Below are 22,208 nucleotides of genomic sequence, written 5' to 3' on the forward strand. Positions count from 1 at the left end.
TGCAGCGTGTGGTTCTGCAGTGATTCCGCCTGCGTAGTTCCGCAGCGTGCAGCGTGGTGGGTCCGCAGCGTGCAGCGTGGTGGGTCCGCAGCGTGCAGCGTAGTTCCGCCTGCGTAGTCGTGCAGCTCCTCCACGCCAGACGGAGAAAAGTGATTTATGGACATTGAGTTGACAAGCGGCCGCCGGCAGGGTCAGTGTTGGTTGCTCTCTTCAGGCACGTTTTGTTCCTTTGCAGTTAAATCAAGCAAAAGAAGAAGAATTACAGCGCCATGGCTCCTACAATATATGAGAGTTCGACAACAAAAGGTAAACTGTTGCAACTTCCTGGTTTAGTATTTAGCTAGATATGAGCTGGCTGCCTAGCAGCTGTCAATGACTGGCTAGATAGTTGCAGTTGGTTAGTTAGCTGCATATCCACGTCAATTAACGGTCGACATTTTTCCATCCAGCTACCCTAAATGACAAACGTTTTTATTTATTTATTTATTCATAGATATATAGATAGATAGATTGATAGCTACATAGCGAGCTAGTCAACATGTGCTGTCTGCATGTTCCCCTGCCTGGTAGAGTAACGTTAGCAAAACACGGGCAGAGAGAGATAGATAGGGTCACAATGCATTTATCCAATAGAAACTCTGGTGTTATTTGTAAAACTCGAGTTGAACTGAATTTGTAAAATATATAAACTCTCGTTTTAGTTGCAAAACGTGTAACTACTGTTTCCATTGGACAAATTCATGTAAATCTTATCCCCGTTCCGTTTGTTTCCATTTTAAGAAACGTTTTATAACTGAACAGGCGTAATGAATATACCCCAGCTGGCCTGACACGTGTAAACCACTTCCCTGTAAACAAGCGAGTTAACTAACATCTTATCTCGGTAATGGACAACTGGTGGGTCTTTTGTAGATCAACCCCCCTCCACAGAAATATTATATATATATATATATATATATATATATATATATATATATATATATATATATATATATATATATATATATATATATATATATATACAGTACCAGTCAAAGGTTTGGACACACCTTCTCATTCCAGGGTTCTAGAACACCTACTCATTCCAGGGTTCTAGAACACCTACTCATTCCAGGGTTCTAGAACACCTACTCATTCCAGGGTTCTAGAACACCTACTCATTCCAGGGTTCTAGAACACCTACTCATTCCAGGGTTCTAGAACACCTACTCATTCCAGGGTTCTAGAACACCTACTCATTCCAGGGTTTATCTTTATTTGATTTTGTACTATTTTCTACATTGTAGGATAATAGTGAAGACATCAACTATGAAATAACACATATGGAATCATGTAGTAACCAAACAAAGTGATAAAACAAATCAAAATATATTTTATATTTGCGATTCTTCAAAGTAGCCACCATTTGCCTTAAATGATAGCCTGGCATTCTCTCAACCAGTTTATATAACCATATTAACAAGTAATATGTTAACTGCAGACCTGCCCTAGAGGCATGATAGGATGGAGGGAAGGGAACATATTTAACCTGCCATAACCATATTAACATGTAATATGTTGCATACCTCAGGTAGTGGCCCTAGCAGACCTGCCCTAGAGGCTGAGCTCAGGGAGCTGTTGAGGAAGAGGATCATGATACTAGATGGAGGGATGGGCACCATGATCCAGGAGAGGCGATTGGAGGAGGAACACTTCAGGGGGGAAGAGTTTAAAGACCACACCCACAGCCTGAAGGGCAACAACGACCTGCTGAGCATCACACAGAGTGATGTCATCTACAACATACACAAGGTATGGTGATGTCATCTACAATATACACAAGGTACGGTGATGTCATCTACAATATACACAAGGTACGGTGATGTCATCTCCAATATACACAAGGTACTGTGATGTCATCTACAACATACACAAGGTACGGTGATGTCATCTACAACATACACAAGGTATGGTGATGTCATCTACAATATACACAAGGTATGGTGATGTCATCTACAGTATACACAAGGTACGGTGATGTCATCTACAATATACACAAGGTATGGTGATGTCATCTACAGTATACACAAGGTACGGTGATGTCATCTCCAATATACACATGGTACGGTGATGTCATCTACAGTATACACAAGGTATGGTGATGTCATCTCCAATATACACAAGGTACTGTGATGTCATCTACAGTATACACAAGGTACGGTGATGTCATCTACAGTATACACAAGGTACGGTGATGTCATCTACAGTATACACAAGGTACGGTGATGTCATCTCCAATATACACAAGGTACTGTGATGTCATCTACAATATACACAAGGTACGGTGATGTCATCTACAATATACACAAGGTACTGTGATGTCATCTACAACATACACAAGGTACGGTGATGTCATCTCCAATATACACAAGGTATGGTGATGTCATCTACAGTATACACAAGGTACGGTGATGTCATCTACAGTATACACAAGGTACGGTGATGTCATCTACAGTATACACAAGGTACGGTGATGTCATCTACAGTATACACAAGGTACGGTGATGTCATCTACAATATACACAAGGTACGGTGATGTCATCTCCAATATACACAAGGTACGGTGATGTCATCTACAATATACACAAGGTATGGTGATGTCATCTACAGTATACACAAGGTACGGTGATGTCATCTACAGTATACACAAGGTACGGTGATGTCATCTACAGTATACACAAGGTACGGTGATGTCATCTACAGTATACACAAGGTACGGTGATGTCATCTACAATATACACATGGTACGGTGATGTCATCTACAGTATACACAAGGTACGGTGATGTCATCTCCAATATACACAAGGTACGGTGATGTCATCTACAGTATACACAAGGTACGGTGATGTCATCTACAATATACACAAGGTACGGTGATGTCATCTACAGTATACACAAGGTACGGTGATGTCATCTACAGCATACACATGGTACGGTGATGTCATCTACAATATACACAAGGTACGGTGATGTCATCTCTAATATACACAAGGTACGGTGATGTCATCTACAGTATACACAAGGTACGGTGATGTCATCTACAATATACACAAGGTACGGTGATGTCATCTCCAATATACACAAGGTACGGTGATGTCATCTCCAATATACACAAGGTACGGTGATGTCATCTACAATATACACAAGGTACGGTGATGTCATCTACAGCATACACAAGGTCCGGTCAGTGGAGTTAAAGAGTGGTTCACGTTATCCAGGACAGCAACACACCGAAAGGTTGCAAGTTCAAATCCCCGAGCGGACAAGGTACAAATCTGTCATTCTGCCCCTGAACAAGGCAGTTAACCCCACTGTTCCTAGGCCGTCATTGTAAATATGAATTTGTTCTTAACCGACTTGCTTCGTTAAATTAAGGTCAAATAAAATGCACCTGTCTGTTTACGCCCTAGTAATAATTAACCTACACCTAGAATTGTTGATCTGTTATTGAGACGTATTTCCGGTCTTTTTGTGGGAGAGAGAGACGGATGGACAGGATGAGATGACCCCTTTTTGTTTGGTGAAACCCTGCTGCGTGGATAAGCATTGACGTTCCTCTCTTGTGTTTGTTCCTCTAGGAATACCTGCTGGCCGGGGCAGACATCATTGACGTTCCTCTCTTGTGTTTGTTCCTAGGAATACCTGCTGGCTGGGGCAGACATCATTGACGTTCCTCTCTTGTGTTTGTTCCTAGGAATACCTGCTGGCTGGGGCAGACATCATTGACGTTCCTCTCTTGTGTTTGTTCCTATAGGAATACCTGCTGGCCGGGGCAGACATCATTGACGTTCCTCTCTTGTGTTTGTTCCTATAGGAATACCTGCTGGGGCAGACGTCATTGACGTTCCTCTCTTGTGTTTGTTCCTAGGAATACCTGCTGGCTGGGGCAGACATCATTGAGACCAACACTTTCAGTAGCACCTGTATCGCCCAGGCCGACTACGGACTGGGACACTTGGTAAGAGAACGGGTCAGTGGGGCGGTCTGTAGAATAACCAATCAGCATCGATCACCAATCAGAAGCTGTTATCGCAACATCAGATCACCCAATCAGAAGCTGTTATCGCAACATAAGATCACCCAATCAGAAGCTGTTATCGCAATATCAGATCACCAATCAGAAGCTGTTATCGCAATATCAGATCACCAATCAGAAGCTGTTATCGCAACATCAGATCACCAATCAGAAGCTGTTATCGCAACATCAGATCACCAATCAGAAGCTGTTATCGCAACATCAGATCACCCAATCAGAAGCTGTTATCGCAACATAAGATCACCCAATCAGAAGCTGTTATCGCAACATCAGATCACCAATCAGAAGCTGTTATCGCAATATCAGATCACCAATCAGAAGCTGTTATCGCAATATCAGATCACCAATCAGAAGCTGTTATCACAACATCAGATTAGCAATCAAAAGCTGTTATCACAACATCAGATCACCCAATCAGAAGCTGTTATCGGAACATCAGATCACCAATCAGAAGCTGTTATCACAACATCAGATTAGCAATCAAAAGTTGTTATCACAACATCAGATCACCCAATCAGAAGCTGTTATCACAACATCAGATCACCCAATCAGAAGCTGTTATCACAACATCAGATCACATGTAGTCAGTCAGGGATAGGTTCCTGATAATGGAATGTATATGTTTAAAGATAATGACTAAAATATTCCACCCTGAAACCATATAATTGTATGAAATGTATTAGAATCATAAAACTATAATCTGATGATGTGTGTAGTTTTAGTCAGAATTAGAACAAGGACCTTTTGCTCCTTTTTTAGTATGTAAGCAGGGTGCAAGTGTGAAACAAATGATAAGAGGTGCTATCGACAGACAAGTTGTATTACCGCGTTCCGTTACAGGACATTCTGTCTCCACCCGTGGAGTGGAGAAACTGTTAGGCTTGCAGAAACATTATGAAACATGTTGCAGATTAAAGAAACAATGTATCTGTGTAGTGGAAAAACACAGACTGTCTGAGCAAGGCGTAGCTTGAGATCTGAACTTGTTCGTGTTATAAAGACTGCGTTTGCATTTTTGATTTCAGAACTTTACGGATTTTTTTGCATTAAGCGGAGTCTTTGCCTAATTATTATTAAACCCAGGGTCTTACAAACCTCGGGGATGGGTCAAAGTTTAAATAAGTGTTAGTTATTATCATTGGGATTGAAAATTCTCGTGACAGTTTAGTCCTTCGAGCCGGATCTCAATATCTTTTTCGGTCGTTCCATGGAGACACCGAAACCGTGCACGGGCGGATGAAATATCTGTAGATTAAAGACCTGGCCCCTTTCTGAGGGTTCTTTACAGGCCGGTGGCGAACTGGGGCACGACAGAAACGCTGACGAGATCCAACCTACATTAAAATTCTCGTGACAGTTCCTAAAAAGTGACTTGACACAATAAATGTCTCCCTCACTCATTCAGGTTGTTTAACTCCCTGATGTTTTCCCAGGCCTGTCGTATAAACAAGGTATCAGCAGAGGGTTGTTTAACTCCCTGATGTTTTCCCAGGCCTGTCATATGAACAAGGTGTCAGCAGAGGGTTGTTTAACTCCCTGATGTTTTCCCAGGCTTATCGTATGAACAAGGTGTCAGCAGAAATAGCCAGGAAAGCAGCAGATGACATCACCAACCAGACAGGTCAGCTGATAAAGATAAAGTATCGTCATTGGAGGAAAAAAAACCCTATTTGACATTGACAACATTGTGTGTAATAGATGTGTATTTCCGTGTTTGTAATGACAACATTGTGTGTAATAGATGTGTATTTCCGTGGTTGTAATGACAACATTGTGTGTATTTCCGTTGTTTTTTATTTCCAGGTTGTAAGAGATACGTGGCGGGCGCCGTGGGCCCCACCAATAAAACCCTGTCTGTGTCTCCCTCAGTGGAAAGACCAGACTTCAGGAACGTCAGTAAGAGAACAGCTTGTTGTTTTATGCTTATTCCTTGTCTTTCTACTGATGTCAATGCAAAGTGGCAGAATGGCAGGTGTTTTCAGAGCCCCTTACAGTGGTGACATGTCACTACAGACCTGCGCTATATAGCTGTCTTAACTATTAACCTATCAGGGTCTATAAGGGCTCTCAGACCTACACTATGTATCTGCTACCCTCTCAGACCTACACTATGTATCTGTTACCCTCTCAGACCTACACTATGTATCTGTTACCCTCTCAGACCTACACTATGTATCTGTTACCCTCTCAGACCTACACTATGTATCTGTTATCCTATCAGGTTCTATAAGGCCTCTCAGACCTACACTATGTATCTGGTACCCTCTCAGACCTACACTATGTATCTGTTACCCTATCAGGGTCTATAAGGCCTCTCAGGTGACTCTTGATAAACCATTGGTAACCTCCAGAGTTGACATTACTCTCTCTGATGGTGCTACCGTGCTGAGTGGTTCTGTGTCTTCCCCCTCAGCCTTTGATGAGCTGGCTGAGGCCTACGCCGAGCAGGTCCGGGGTCTGTTGGATGGAGGAGCGGATATTATCATGGTGGAGACCATCTTTGACACGGCCAACGCCAAGGTACACCTTCCTCACTCGCTGTCTTCATCACTGACTGTCATCTAGTTTCTCTTCTTCACTCGCTGTCTTCATCACTGACTGTCTTCATCACTGACTGTCTTCATCACTGACTGTCATCTAGTTTCTCTTCTTCACTCGCTGTCATCATCCCTGACTGTCATCTAGTTTCTCTTCTTCACTCGCTGTCTTCATCACTGACTGTCTTCATCACTGACTGTCTTCATCACTGACTGTCATCTAGTTTCTATCAATGTGATTCTAGTTTTACATACGATTCCATACAATTGATCATAATCAATGTATCGATTTTTTAAAATCTTTTTTATCTTGTCATAAAGGCAGCACTGTTTGCTATCGACAAACTGTTTGAAGAGAGCTACGAACCCAGACCTATATTTGTAAGTATGAATTCTGTCTGTTGTCAGTGTCTTGCCAGTATATTTCTGAGTTAAATGACCACTGTTAGCAACCACTGTGATCTCGCGCTAGACTGACTTCTTGCTCGTCGTTTATCATCCCGTCTGATTACATGGTACCTGTCTTGACGGCATCAAACTGAGAGAAGCTAGCTAACGAGGCTAATTGAGGCTGCTAGCCATAAAGTTACTGTGCTTCTCACCGTCCTACAGTTAGCTAACGAGGCTAATTGAGGCTAGCCATAACGTTGCTGTGCTTCTCACCGTCCTACAGTTAGCTAACGAGGCTAATTGACGCTAGCCATAACGTTACTGTGCTTCTCACTGTCCTACAGTTAGCTAACGAGGCTAATTGAGGCGGCTAGCCATAACGTTACTGTGCTTCTCACCGTCCTACAGTTAGCCAACGAGGCTAATTGAGGCTGCTAGCCATAACGTTACTGTGCTTCTCACCGTCCTACAGTTAGCTAATGAGGCTAATTGAGGCTGCTAGCCATAACGTTACTGTGCTTCTCACCGTCCTACAGTTAGCTAACGAGGCTAATTGAGGCTGCTAGCCATAACGTTACTGTGCTTCTCACCGTCCTACAGTTAGCTAACGAGGCTAATTGAGGTTGCTAGCCATAACGTTACTGTGCTTCTCACCGTCCTACAGTTAGCTAACGAGGCTAATTGAGGCTGCTAGCCATAAAGTTACTGTGCTTCTCACCGTCCTACAGTTAGCTAACGAGGCTAATTGAGGCTAGCCATAACGTTGCTGTGCTTCTCACCGTCCTACAGTTAGCTAACGAGGCTAATTGAGGCTGCTAGCCATAACATTACTGTGCTTCTCACCGTCCTACAGTTAGCTAACGAGGCTAATTGAGACTGCTAGCCATAACGTTACTGTGCTTCTCACCATCCTACAGTTAGCTAACAAGGCTAATTGAGACTGCTAGCCATAACGTTAATGTGCTTCTCACCGTCCTACAGTTAGCTAACGAGGCTAATTGAGGCTGCTAGCCATAACGTTACTGTGCTTCTCACCGCCCTACAGTTAGCTACGCATAACTCCATTCAGATTATATCCTAAACAGCAGCCTACATGTTGGCTTTGGTCGTTGTAGCCTTTTCTCTCTCTCAATTCACTTTTCATTCTGTCATTTCTATTCCTTCTTCCATTGATTTAGATGTCTCCTTAACTTGCTTGACCACACAAGCGGAGACCCAATCCAATTGTCTGTCAGGATCAGAGCTCCTTTTCCCAAATCATTAAAATACACTGAACAAAAATATAACGCAACATGCAACAATTTCAAAGATTTTACTGAGTTCACAGTTCATGTAAGGAAATCAATCAATTGAAATAAATTAATTGGGCCCTAATTTCACATGACTGGGAATACAGATGTGCGTCTGTTGGTCACAGATACCTTTAAAAAAAAAGTAGGGGCGTAGATCAGGAAACCAGTCAGTATCTGGTGGGACCATTTTCCTCATGCAGCGCGACACATCTCCTTCACATAGAGTTGATCAGGCTGTTGATTGTGGCCTGTGGAATGTTGTCCCTCTCCTCTTCAATGGCTGTGAGAAGTTGCTGGATGTTGGCGGGACCTGGAACCACGCTGTCGTACATGTCGATCCAGAGCATCCCAAACATGCTCAATGGGTAACATATCTGATGAGTGATGCAGGCCAGGGAAGAACTGGGAAATGTGTGAACATTTCAGGAATCCTTTTATTTCAGCTCATGAAACACGGGACCAACACTTCACATGTTGCTGAAACACGGGACCAACACTTCACATGTTGCTGAAACACGGGACCAACACTTCACATGTTGCTGAAACACGGGACCAACATTATACATGTTGCTGAAACACGGGACCAACACTTCACATGTTGCTGAAACACGGGACCAACACTTCACATGTTGCTGAAACACGGGACCAACACTTCACATGTTGCTGAAACACGGGACCAACACTTCACATGTTGCTGAAACACGGGACCAACACTTCACATGTTGCTGAAACACGGGACCAACACTTCACATGTTGCTGAAACATGGGACCAACACTTCACATGTTGCTGAAACACGGGACCAACACTTCACATGTTGCTGAAACACGGGACCAACACTTCACATGTTGCTGAAACACGGGACCAACACTTCACATGTTGCTGAAACACGGGACCAACACTTCACATGTTGCTGAAACACGGGACCAACACTTCACATGTTGCTGAAACACGGGACCAACACTTCACATGTTGCTGAAACACGGGACCAACACTTCACATGTTGCTGAAACACGGGACCAACACTTCACATGTTGCTGAAACACGGGACCAACACTTCACATGTTGCTGAAACACGGGACCAACACTTTACATGTTGCTGAAACACGGGACCAACACTTCACATGTTGCTGAAACACGGGACCAACACTTCACATGTTGCTGAAACACGGGACCAACACTTCACATGTTGCTGAAACACGGGACCAACACTTCACATGTTGCTGAAACACGGGACCAACACTTCACATGTTGCTGAAACACGGGACCAACACTTCACATGTTGCTGAAACACGGGACCAACACTTCACATGTTGCTGAAACACGGGACCAACACTTCACATGTTGCTGAAACACGGGACCAACACTTCACATGTTGCTGAAACACGGGACCAACACTTCACATGTTGCTGAAACACGGGACCAACACTTTACATGTTGCTGAAACACGGGACCAACACTTCACATGTTGCTGAAACACGGGACCAACACTTCACATGTTGCTGAAACACGGGACCAACACTTCACATGTTGCTGAAACACGGGACCAACACTTCACATGTTGCTGAAACACGGGACCAACACTTCACATGTTGCTGAAACACGGGACCAACACTTCACATGTTGCTGAAACACGGGACCAACACTTCACATGTTGCTGAAACACGGGACCAACACTTCACATGTTGCTGAAACACGGGACCAACACTTTACATGTTGCTGAAACACGGACCAACACTTCACATGTTGCTGAAACACGGGACCAACACTTCACATGTTGTGTTTTATATATTTGTTCAGTGTAGGATTGCATCATACGGCCATTATCTTTTAGATTTCTAAGACATTCCCAGGTTTATAGGCCATGTCACAAAATAATGGATTTGATTGTGTAGGCTATATTAACTGCATTTAATTTTTTTTTAATTCTCCAAATGTGCGCATCAACAGCTTGTATGTGTGGACGCCCTGAGACGCTAAACGTGTTTGTTAATTAACGGTCAGTTACCGCGAGACCGGCGTTCATTTGCTTGACAATTACCGTCTGACAAAATTGTATGACCGCCACAGTCCTAGACAGGAGTGGTCGTACTCTCTCAGGACAGATTGATTGATTGTGTTTATAGATATCAGGCACCATCGTGGACAGGAGTGGTCGAACTCTCTCAGGACAGATTGATTGATTGTGTTTCTAGATATCAGGCACCATCGTGGACAGGAGTGGTCATACTCTCTCAGGACAGATTGATTGATTGTGTTTCTAGATATCAGGCACCATCGTGGACATGAGTGGTCGAACTCTCTCAGGACATATTGATTTTGTTTCTAGATATCAGGCACCATCGTGGACAGGAGTGGTCGTACTCTCTCAGGACAGATTGATTTTGTTTCTAGATATCAGGCACCATCGTAGACAGGAGTGGTCGTACTCTCTCAGGACAGATTGATTGTGTTTCTAGATATCAGGCACCATCGTGGACAGGAGTGGTCGAACTCTCTCAGGACAGATTGATTGATTGTGTTTCTAGATATCAGGCACCATCGTGGACAGGAGTGGTCATACTCTCTCAGGACAGATTGATTGATTGTGTTTCTAGATATCAGGCACCATCGTGGACATGAGTGGTCGAACTCTCTCAGGACATATTGATTTTGTTTCTAGATATCAGGCACCATCGTGGACAGGAGTGGTCGTACTCTCTCAGGACAGATTGATTTTGTTTCTAGATATCAGGCACCATCGTAGACAGGAGTGGTCGTACTCTCTCAGGACAGATTGATTGTGTTTCTAGATATCAGGCACCATCGTGGACAGGAGTGGTCGAACTCTCTCAGGACAGATTGATTGTGTTTCTAGATATCAGGCACCATCGTGGACAGGAGTGGTCGTACTCTCTCAGGACATATTGATTGTGTTTCTAGATATCAGGCACCATCGTGGACAGGAGTGGTCGAACTCTCTCAGGACAGATTGATTGTGTTTCTAGATATCAGGCACCATCGTGGACAGGAGTGGTCGTACTCTCTCAGGACATATTGATTGTGTTTCTAGATATCAGGCACCATCGTGGACAGGAGTGGTCGAACTCTCTCAGGACAGATTGATTGTGTTTCTAGATATCAGGCACCATCGTAGACATGAGTGGTCGTACTCTCTCAGGACAGATTGATTGTGTTTATAGATATCAGGCACCATCGTGGACAGGAGTGGTCGAACTCTCTCAGGACAGATTGATTGATTGTGTTTCTAGATATCAGGCACCATCGTGGACAGGAGTGGTCGTACTCTCTCAGGACAGATTGATTGTGTTTCTAGATATCAGGCACCATCGTAGACAGGAGTGGTCGTACTCTCTCAGGACATATTGATTGTGTTTCTAGATATCAGGCACCATCGTGGACAGGAGTGGTCGTACTCTCTCAGGACAGATTGATTGTGTTTCTAGATATCAGGCACCATCCTAGACAGGAGTGGTCGAACTCTCTCAGGACAGATTGATTGTGTTTCTAGATATCAGGCACCATCGTAGACAGGAGTGGTCGTACTCTCTCAGGACAGATTGATTGTGTTTCTAGATATCAGGCACCATCGTGGACAGGAGTGGTCGAACTCTCTCAGGACAGATTGATTGTGTTTCTAGATATCAGGCACCATCCTAGACAGGAGTGGTCGTACTCTCTCAGGACATATTGATTTTGTTTCTAGATATCAGGCACCATCGTGGACAGGAGTGGTCGTACTCTCTCAGGACAGATTGATTTTGTTTCTAGATATCAGGCACCATCGTAGACAGGAGTGGTCGTACTCTCTCAGGACAGATTGATTTTGTTTCTAGATATCAGGCACCATCGTGGACAGGAGTGGTCGTACTCTCTCAGGACAGATTGATTGTGTTTCTAGATATCAGGCACCATCGTGGACAGGAGTGGTCGTACTCTCTCAGGACAGATTGATTGATTGTGTTTCTAGATATCAGGCACCATCGTGGACAGGAGTGGTCGTACTCTCTCAGGACAGACAGGAGAGGCTTTCGTCATCAGTGTGTCCCATGCCAAACCCCTCTGGTGAGTCATTACATTCTGCTTCAGGACTTCAATACTACCTTGTTGTTGTTGTTGTTGACTTCCACAGGTTTGTCCTCAAGTTTTATATTCAAATAAACTTCAAACTTCAGATCTGCTGGAGAGATTAATGGAATCTACAACATCTGACCTCATCAGACTGGGCCTCAATAGGCTGATATACAATGTTACTGTGTTATTCTGACCTCATCAGACTGGGCCTCAATAGGCTGATATACAATGTTACTGTGTTATTCTGACCTCATCAGACTGGGCCTCAATAGGCTGATATACAATGTTACTGTGTTATTCTGACCTCATCAGACTGGGCCTCAATAGGCTGATATACAATGTTACTGTGTTATTCTGACCTCATCAGACTGGGCCTCAATAGGCTGATATACAATGTTACTGTGTGTTATTCTGACCTCATCAGACTGGGCCTCAATAGGCTGATATACAATGTTACTGTGTGTTATTCTGACCTCATCAGACTGGGCCTCAATAGGCTGATATACAGTGTGTTCCTCTCTTCCAGTATTGGTCTTAACTGTGCCTTAGGAGCCACTGAGATGAGGCCTTTTATTCAGGCTATTGGGAAATGCACCACGGCTCACATCTTATGCTACCCCAATGCAGGTAACCAGCACCCATCCGTCCCCACTCACCCGGCAACTTAGCATCTAGCTAGCTCACCTTTACTTTGTGTGCTCACAACCAACGATCTGCCGTTTTCACACCCTCTGCTTGTTTCAGGTCTGCCCAATACGTTCGGTGGATACGATGAGACCCCGGAGTTGACAGCCTCACATTTAAAGGTCAACTTATTGATTTATAGCTGGTCTACCCAATGAATGATCTATCGATTTGATTCAGACAAATTAATAAATATCATTCCACTCCAAAATGCTAACCTCCCCTGTTATTGTAATGGTGAGAGGTTAGCACGTTTTAGGCATATGATATAAAATGCTAGCCTCCCCTGTTATTGTAATGGTTAGAGGTTAGCATTTCTTGGGGGTATGATATAAAATGCTAATCTCCCCTGTTATTGTAATGGTGAGAGGTTAGCATGTTTTAGGGGTTATGATATAAAATGCTAACCTCCCCTGTTATTGTAATGGTGAGAGGTTAGCATGTCTTGGGGGTATAATATAAAATGCTAACCTCCCCTGTTATTGTAATGGTGAGAGGTTAGCATGTCTTGGGGGTATGATATAAAATGCTAACCTCCTTGGTTATTGTAATGGTGAGAGGTTAGCATGTTTTAGGGGTTATGATATAAAATGCTAACCTCCTTGGTTATTGTAATAGTGAGAGGTTAGCATGTCTTGGGGGTATGATATAAAATGCTAACCTCCTTGGTTATTGTAATAGTGAGAGGTTAGCATGTCTTGGGGGTATGATATAAAATGCTAACCTCCCCTGTTATTGTAATGGTGAGAGGTTAGCATGTTTTAGGGCTATGATATAAAATGCTAACCTCCCCTGTTATTGTAATGGTGAGAGGTTAGCATGTTTTAGGGCTATGATATAAAATGCTAACCTCCTTGGTTATTGTAATGGTGAGAGGTTAGCATGTTTTAGGGCTATGATATAAAATGCTAACCTCCCCTGTTATTGTAATGGTGAGAGGTTAGCATGTTTTATCCATAATCACGGTAGCGTCCACATTAATGTAGAAATGTTACGAAACATATTCTATTCTCATTCACAATAAAAGTGACTCCAAAATGACACTATACATGATTTACCATTCGTTTCTATTGGGCAACCAAATAATCTGAAAAACAACCAAAACAAACAGGCGATACATCCAACAGGTTTATAGAGTCACAAGTGTGATGTAATGATTGTGTGCCTGGTTTATGGGACCAAATACTAAACGTTTAACTACTTTAATACACAGTGAATTTGTCCCAATACTTTTGGTCCCCTAAAATGGGGGGGCCTATGTACATAAAGGGCTGTAATTTCTAAACGTTTCACCCGATATGGATGAAAATACCCTCAAAGTAAAGCTGACAGTCTGACCTTTGACCTCATAGTCATTGTATTATTACAGTTTCTATACACACTGACTATCTCTTATTTGATTTGTGTAGGACTTTGCTACAGATGGTCTGGTGAATCTGGTTGGTGGATGCTGTGGAACGACTCCTGCACACATCAGGTGACCTGTCGTCTGCTCTGTCCTCTGACACTAGCTACTGTCCAGCGATATAGGACTGATATACTGTCTATACTGTTGTCTATAGATAAAGAACGGATATAGTGTCTATACTGCTGTCTATAGATATAGGACTGATATACTGTCTATATTACTGTCTATAGATATAGGACTGATATGTTGTCTATAGATATAGGACTGATATGTTGTCTATAGATATAGGACTGATATACTGTCTATAGATATAGGACTGATATATTGTCTATACTGCTGTCTATAGATATAGGACTGATATATTGTCTATAGATATAGGACTGATATATTGTCTATAGATATAGGACTGATATGTTGTCTATAGATATAGGACTGATATATTGTCTATAGATATAGGACTGATATATTGTCTATAGATATAGGACTGATATACTGTCTATAGATATAGGACTGATATACTGTCTATATATATAGGACTGATATACTGTCTATAGATATAGGACTGATATATTGTCTATAGATATAGGACTGATATATTGTCTATAGATATAGGACTGATATACTGTCTATATTACTGTCTATAGATATAGGACTGATATGTTGTCTATAGATATAGGACTGATATGTTGTCTATAGATATAGGACTGATATATTGTCTATAGATATAGGACTGATATATTGTCTATAGATATAGGACTGATATACTGTCTATAGATATAGGACTGATATGTTGTCTATACTGCTGTTTATAGATATAGGACTGATATATTGTCTATAGATATAGGAGTGATATATTGTCTATAGATATAGGACTGATATACTGTCTATAGATATAGGACTGATATGTTGTCTATACTGCTGTTTATAGATATAGGACTGATATATTGTCTATAGATATAGGAGTGATATATTGTCTATAGATATAGGACTGATATATTGTCTATAGATATAGGACTGATATAGTGTCTATACTGTTGTCTATAGATATAGGACTGATATATTGTCTATACTGTTGTCTATAGATATAGGACTGATATATTGTCTATAGATATAGGACTGATATAGTGTCTATACTACTGTCTATAGATATAGGACTGATATATTGTCTATAGATATAGGACTGATATGTTGTCTATAGATATAGGACTGATATGTTGTCTATAGATATAGGACTGATATATTGTCTATAGATATAGGACTGATATACTGTCTATAGATATAGGACTGATATATTGTCTATAGATATAGGACTGATATATTGTCTATACTGTTGTCTATAGATATAGGACTGATATATTGTCTATAGATATAGGACTGATATATTGTCTATAGATATAGGACTGATATATTGTCTATAGATATAGGACTGATATAGTGTCTATACTGCTGTCTATAGATATAGGACTGATATACTGTCTATACTACAGTCTATAGATATAGGACTGATATATTGTCTATAGATATAGGACTGATATACTGTCTATACTACTGTCTATAGATATAGGACTGATATATTGTCTATAGATATAGGACTGATATGTTGTCTATAGATATAGGACTGATATGTTGTCTATAGATATAGAACTGATATATTGTCTATAGATATAGGACTGATATACTGTCTATAGATATAGGACTGATATATTGTCTATAGATATAGGACTGATATGTTGTCTATAGATATAGAACTGATATATTGTCTATAGATATAGGACTGATATGTTGTCTATAGATATAGGACTGATATACTGTCTATAGATATAGGACTGATATATTGTCTATACTGCTGTCTATAGATATAGAACTGATATACTGTCTATACTGCTGTCTATAGATATAGGACTGATATATTGTCTATAGATATAGGACTGATATATTGTCTATAGATATAGGACTGATATATTGTCTATAGATATAGAACTGATATGTTGTCTATACTGCTGTTTATAGATATAGGACTGATATGTTGTCTATAGATATAGGACTGATATGTTGTCTATAGATATAGAACTGATATATTGTCTATAGATATAGGACTGATATACTGTCTATAGATATAGGACTGATATAGTGTCTATACTGCTGTCTGTAGATATAGGACTGATATATTGTCTATAGATATAGGACTGATATATTGCCTATAGATATAGGACTGATATACTGTCTATAGATATAGGACTGATATGTTGTCTATACTGCTGTCTATAGATATAGGACTGATATATTGTCTATAGATATAGGACTGATATATTGTCTATAGATATAGGACTGATATATTGTCTATATATATAGAACTGATATGTTGTCTATACTGCTGTTTATAGATATTGGACTGATATGTTGTCTATAGATATAGGACTGATATGTTGTCTATAGATATAGGACTGATATATTGTCTATAGATATAGGACTGATATGTTGTCTATAGATATAGGACTGATATGTTGTCTATAGATATAGAACTGATATATTGTCTATAGATATAGGACTGATATAGTGTCTATACTGCTTTCTGTAGATATAGGACTGATATACTGTCTATAGATATAGGACTGATATACTGTCTATATTACTGTCTATAGATATAGGACTGATATGTTGTCTATAGATATAGGACTGATATATTGTCTATAGATATAGGACTGATATACTGTCTATACTACTGTCTATAGATATAGGACTGATATACTGTCTATAGATATAGGACTGATATACTGTCTATAGATATAGGACTGATATGTTGTCTATAGATATAGGACTGATATATCGTCTATAGATATAGGAGTGATATATTGTGTATAGATATAGGACTGATATATCGTCTATAGATATAGGAGTGATATATTGTGTATAGATATAGGACTGATATATCGTCTATAGATATAGGAGTGATATATTGTCTATAGATATAGGAGTGATAGATATGAAACTAATATACATCTCTCTCTGTGTGTTCAGGGCCATTGCTGAGAAAGTGAAGCACTGCCATCCCAGAGTGCCCCCTACTGACGTCTTTCAGGACTACATGCTACTCGCAGGTAGAACGACTAGAGTCTAGATGAGCTCTGTGTCCTTCCAGGCCGTCCCAGGGCTGGTATTTTATATAAAGCGTTGCAGAGTAGACGTGCTGATCTAGGATCAGTTCGGCCTTTTATTTTTAAAGATAATCATGAATATAATGGCGTAGACCGGGAGGACCTGAATCTACAGTAGATCTGCTCTGAGATTTACCGTCTCAGTCACGGTAGCACTGATGAATAGTCTCAGCCAACCACTGACGAGCTTTTCGCCACAGCTTGAGCATGTATGTTTTGTGTCACAGGTCTGGAGCCATTCAGGATCGGTCCGTACACTAATTTCGTCAACATCGGCGAGCGGTGCAACGTGGCTGGATCAAGGAAGTTCGCCAAGCTGATCATGTCGGGAAACTACGAGGTAGTTGTGAACCGGTCCCCGGTCCCTGTCTGTGAACCGGTCCCTGTCTGTGTCCCTGTCTGTGAACCGGTCCCTGTCTGTGAACCGGTCCCTGTCTGTGTCCCTGTCTGTGAACCGGTCCCTGTCTGTGTCCCTGTCTGTGAACCGGTCCCTGTCTGTGAACCGGTCCCTGTCTGTGTCCCTGTCTGTGAACCGGTCCCTGTCTGTGTCCCTGTCTGTGAACCGGCCCCTGTCTGTGTCCCTGTCTGTGTCCCTGTCTGTGAACCGGTCCCTGTCTGTGTCCCTGTCTGTGAACCGGCCCCTGTCTGTGTCCCTGTCTGTGTCCCTGTCTGTGTCCCCGTCTGTGAACCGGTCCCTGTCTGTGTCCCTGTCTGTGTCCCCGTCTGTGAACCGGTCCCTGTCTGTGTCCCCGTCTGTGAACCGGTCCCTGTCTGTGTCCCTGTCTGTGAACCGGTCCCTGTCTGTGTCCCTGTCTGTGTCCCCGTCTGTGAACCAGTCCCTGTCTGTGTCCCTGTCTGTGAACCGGTCCCTGTCTGTGAACCAGTCCCTGTCTGTGTCCCTGTCTGTGAACCGGTCCCTGTCTGTGAACCGGTCCCTGTCTGTGTCCCTGTCTGTGAACCGGTCCCTGTCTGTGTCCCTGTCTGTGAGCCGGCCCCTGTCTGTGTCCCTGTCTGTGTCCCTGTCTGTGAACCGGTCCCTGTCTGTGTCCCTGTCTGTGAACCGGCCCCTGTCTGTGTCCCTGTCTGTGTCCCTGTCTGTGTCCCTGTCTGTGTCCCTGTCTGTGTCCCCGTCTGTGTCCCTGTCTGTGAACCGGTCCCTGTCTGTGTCCCTGTCTGTGAACCGGTCCCTGTCTGTGTCCCTGTCTGTGTCCCCGTCTGTGAACCGGTCCCTGTCTGTGTCCCCGTCTGTGAACCGGTCCCTGTCTGTGTCCCTGTCTGTGAACCGGTCCCTGTCTGTGTCCTTGTCTGTGTCCCTGTCTGTGTCCCTGTCTGTGCCCCTGTCTGTGCCCCTTTCTGTGTCCCCGTCTGTGAACCAGTCCCTGTCTGTGTCCCTGTCTGTGAACCGGTCCCTGTCTGTGAACCGGTCCCTGTCTGTGAACCGGTCCCTGCCTGTGTCTGTGTCCCTGTCTGTGAACCGGTCCCTGTCTGTGAACCGGTCCCTGTCTGTGTCCCTGTCTGTGAACCGGTCCCTGTCTGTGTCCCTGTCTGTGAACCGGTCCCTGTCTGTCTCCAGGAGGCGTTGAGCATAGCCAAGACCCAGGTGGAGATGGGAGCCCAGGTGTTGGACATCAACATGGACGAGGGGATGTTGGAGGGTCCTGCCGCCATGGCCCGGTTCTGCTGTCTCATATCCTCCGAGCCTGACATCGCCAGGGTAGGAATCAACTGGACATTTAAAAAAGATAAGATACCTGCGTACTGTTGAATGCTTCCCGACGTTCAACCGTGTTTCTAAACCACTTCCTGTGATACTGTATCAGAGAGGTAATGTTACTATGTACTGAGCTACAGGAAGATGAACCACTTGTCCTCTTAATCCTCCTCTCTCTCCTCTCCTCGTTGTCCTCTTAATCCTCCTCTCTCTCCTCTCCTCGTTGTCCTCTTAATCCTCCTCTCTCTCCTCTCCTCGTTGTCCTCTTAATCCTCCTCTCTCTCCTCTCCTCGTTGTCCTCTTAATCCTCCTCTCTCCTCTCCTCGTTGTCCTCTTAATCCTCCTCTCTCTCCTCTCCTCGTTGTCCTCTTAATCCTCCTCTCTCTCCTCTCCTCGTTGTCCTCTTTATCCTCCTCTCTCTCCTCTCCTCGTTGTCCTCTTAATCCTCCTCTCTCTCCTCTCCTCGTTGTCCTCTTAATCCTCCTCTCTCTCCTCTCCTCGTTGTCCTCTTAATCCTCCTCTCTCTCCTCTCCTCGTTGTCCTCTTTATCCTCCTCTCTCTCCTCTCCTCGTTGTCCTCTTAATCCTCCTCTCTCTCCTCTCCTCGTTGTCCTCTTAATCCTCCTCTCTCTCCTCTCCTCTCCTCGTTGTCCTCTTTATCCTCCTCTCTCTCCTCTCCTCGTTGTCCTCTTTATCCTCCTCTCTCTCCTCTCCTCGTTGTCCTCTTAATCCTCCTCTCTCTCCTCTCCTCGTTGTCCTCTTAATCCTCCTCTCTCTCCTCTCCTCGTTGTCCTCTTTATCCTCCTCTCTCTCCTCTCCTCGTTGTCCTCTTAATCCTCCTCTCTCTCCTCTCCTCGTTGTCCTCTTAATCCTCCTCTCTCTCCTCTCCTCGTTGTCCTCTTAATCCTCCTCTCTCTCCTCTCCTCGTTGTCCTCTTAATCCTCCTCTCTCTCCTCTCCTCGTTGTCCTCTTAATCCTCCTCTCTCTCCTCTCCTCGTTGTCCTCTTAATCCTCCTCTCTCTCCTCTCCTCGTTGTCCTCTTTATCCTCCTCTCTCTCCTCTCCTCGTTGTCCTCTTTATCCTCCTCTCTCTCCTCTCCTCGTTGTCCTCTTAATCCTCCTCTCTCTCCTCTCCTCGTGTCCTCTTAATCCTCCTCTCTCTCCTCTCCTCGTTGTCCTCTTTATCCTCCTCTCTCTCCTCTCCTCGTTGTCCTCTTAATCCTCCTCTCTCTCCTCTCCTAGTTGTCCTCTTAATCCTCCTCTCTCTCTCCTCTCCTAGGTACCTCTGTGTATAGACTCGTCTAACTTCCAGGTGTCCTCTCTCTCTCCTCGGTACCTCTGTGTATAGACTCGTCTAACTTCCAGGTGTCCTCTCTCTCTCCTCTCCTAGGTACCTCTGTGTATAGACTCGTCTAACTTCCAGGTGTCCCCTCTCTCTCTCTCCTCTCCTAGGTACCTCTGTGTATAGACTCGTCTAACCTCCAGGTGTCCCGTCTCTCTCTCCTCTCCTCTCCTAGGTACCTCTGTGTATAGACTCGTCTAACCTCCAGGTGTCCCGTCTCTCTCTCCTCTCCTCGGTACCTCTGTGTATAGACTCGTCTAACTTCCAGGTCTCCTCTCTCCTCTCCTCGTTGTCCTCTTTATCCTCCTCTCTCTCCTCTCCTCGTTGTCCTCTTAATCCTCCTCTCTCTCCTCTCCTCGTTGTCCTCTTAATCCTCCTCTCTCTCCTCTCCTCGTTGTCCTCTTAATCCTCCTCTCTCTCCTCTCCTCGTTGTCCTCTTAATCCTCCTCTCTCTCCTCTCCTCGTTGTCCTCTTAATCCTCCTCTCTCTCCTCTCCTCGTTGTCCTCTTAATCCTCCTCTCTCTCCTCTCCTCGTTGTCCTCTTAATCCTCCTCTCTCTCCTCTCCTCGTTGTCCTCTTAATCCTCCTCTCTCTCCTCTCCTCGTTGTCCTCTTTATCCTCCTCTCTCTCCTCTCCTCGTTGTCCTCTTAATCCTCCTCTCTCTCCTCTCCTAGTTGTCCTCTTAATCCTCCTCTCTCTCTCCTCTCCTAGGTACCTCTGTGTATAGACTCGTCTAACTTCCAGGTGTCCTCTCTCTCCTAGGTACCTCTGTGTATAGACTCGTCTAACTTCCAGGTGTCCTCTCTCTCTCCTCGGTACCTCTGTGTATAGACTCGTCTAACTTCCAGGTGTCCTCTCTCTCTCCTCTCCTAGGTACCTCTGTGTATAGACTCGTCTAACTTCCAGGTGTCCTCTCTCTCTCTCTCCTCTCCTAGGTACCTCTGTGTATAGACTCGTCTAACTTCCAGGTGTCCCCTCTCTCTCTCTCCTCTCCTAGGTACCTCTGTGTATAGACTCGTCTAACCTCCAGGTGTCCCGTCTCTCTCTCCTCTCCTCTCCTAGGTACCTCTGTGTATAGACTCGTCTAACCTCCAGGTGTCCCGTCTCTCTCTCCTCTCCTCTCCTAGGTACCTCTGTGTATAGACTCGTCTAACTTCCAGGTCTCCTCTCTCCTCTCCTAGGTACCTCTGTGTATAGACTCGTCTAACTTCCAGGTCTCCTCTCTCCTCTCCTAGGTACCTCTGTGTATAGACTCGTCTAACTTCCAGGTCTCCTCTCTCCTCTCCTAGGTACCTCTGTGTATAGACTCGTCTAACTTCCAGGTCTCCTCTCTCCTCTCCTAGGTACCTCTGTGTATAGACTCGTCTAACCTCCAGGTGTCCCGTCTCTCTCTCCTCTCCTCTCCTAGGTACCTCTGTGTATAGACTCTTCTAACTTCCAGGTCTCCTCTCTCCTCTCCTAGGTACCTCTGTGTATAGACTCGTCTAACCTCCAGGTGTCCCGTCTCTCTCTCCTCTCCTTTCCTAGGTACCTCTGTGTATAGA

The 22,208-nt window shown here is 43.6% G+C and overlaps 1 protein-coding gene across 1 annotated transcript in view; it reads left to right on the plus strand.

Moving 5' to 3' along the window:
* The first annotated feature begins 158 nt into the window (after positions 1-158).
* Positions 159-22,208, plus strand: part of LOC139381618 (5-methyltetrahydrofolate-homocysteine methyltransferase) — a 50,656-nt gene continuing 28,606 nt past the window's right edge. Inside the window, 14 exon segments of the mRNA XM_071125283.1 lie at positions 159-306; positions 1,571-1,791; positions 3,908-3,997; positions 5,627-5,696; positions 5,879-5,971; positions 6,489-6,595; positions 6,934-6,993; positions 12,263-12,357; positions 12,893-12,993; positions 13,111-13,172; positions 14,460-14,527; positions 17,477-17,556; positions 17,841-17,953; positions 19,187-19,327. Coding sequence (XP_070981384.1) covers positions 270-306; positions 1,571-1,791; positions 3,908-3,997; positions 5,627-5,696; positions 5,879-5,971; positions 6,489-6,595; positions 6,934-6,993; positions 12,263-12,357; positions 12,893-12,993; positions 13,111-13,172; positions 14,460-14,527; positions 17,477-17,556; positions 17,841-17,953; positions 19,187-19,327 — 1,338 coding nt within the window. The 5' untranslated portion in view covers positions 159-269.

The sequence above is a fragment of the Oncorhynchus clarkii genome, chromosome 23 (assembly GCF_045791955.1).
Source record: "Oncorhynchus clarkii lewisi isolate Uvic-CL-2024 chromosome 23, UVic_Ocla_1.0, whole genome shotgun sequence".
Lineage (NCBI taxonomy): Eukaryota > Metazoa > Chordata > Actinopteri > Salmoniformes > Salmonidae > Oncorhynchus > Oncorhynchus clarkii.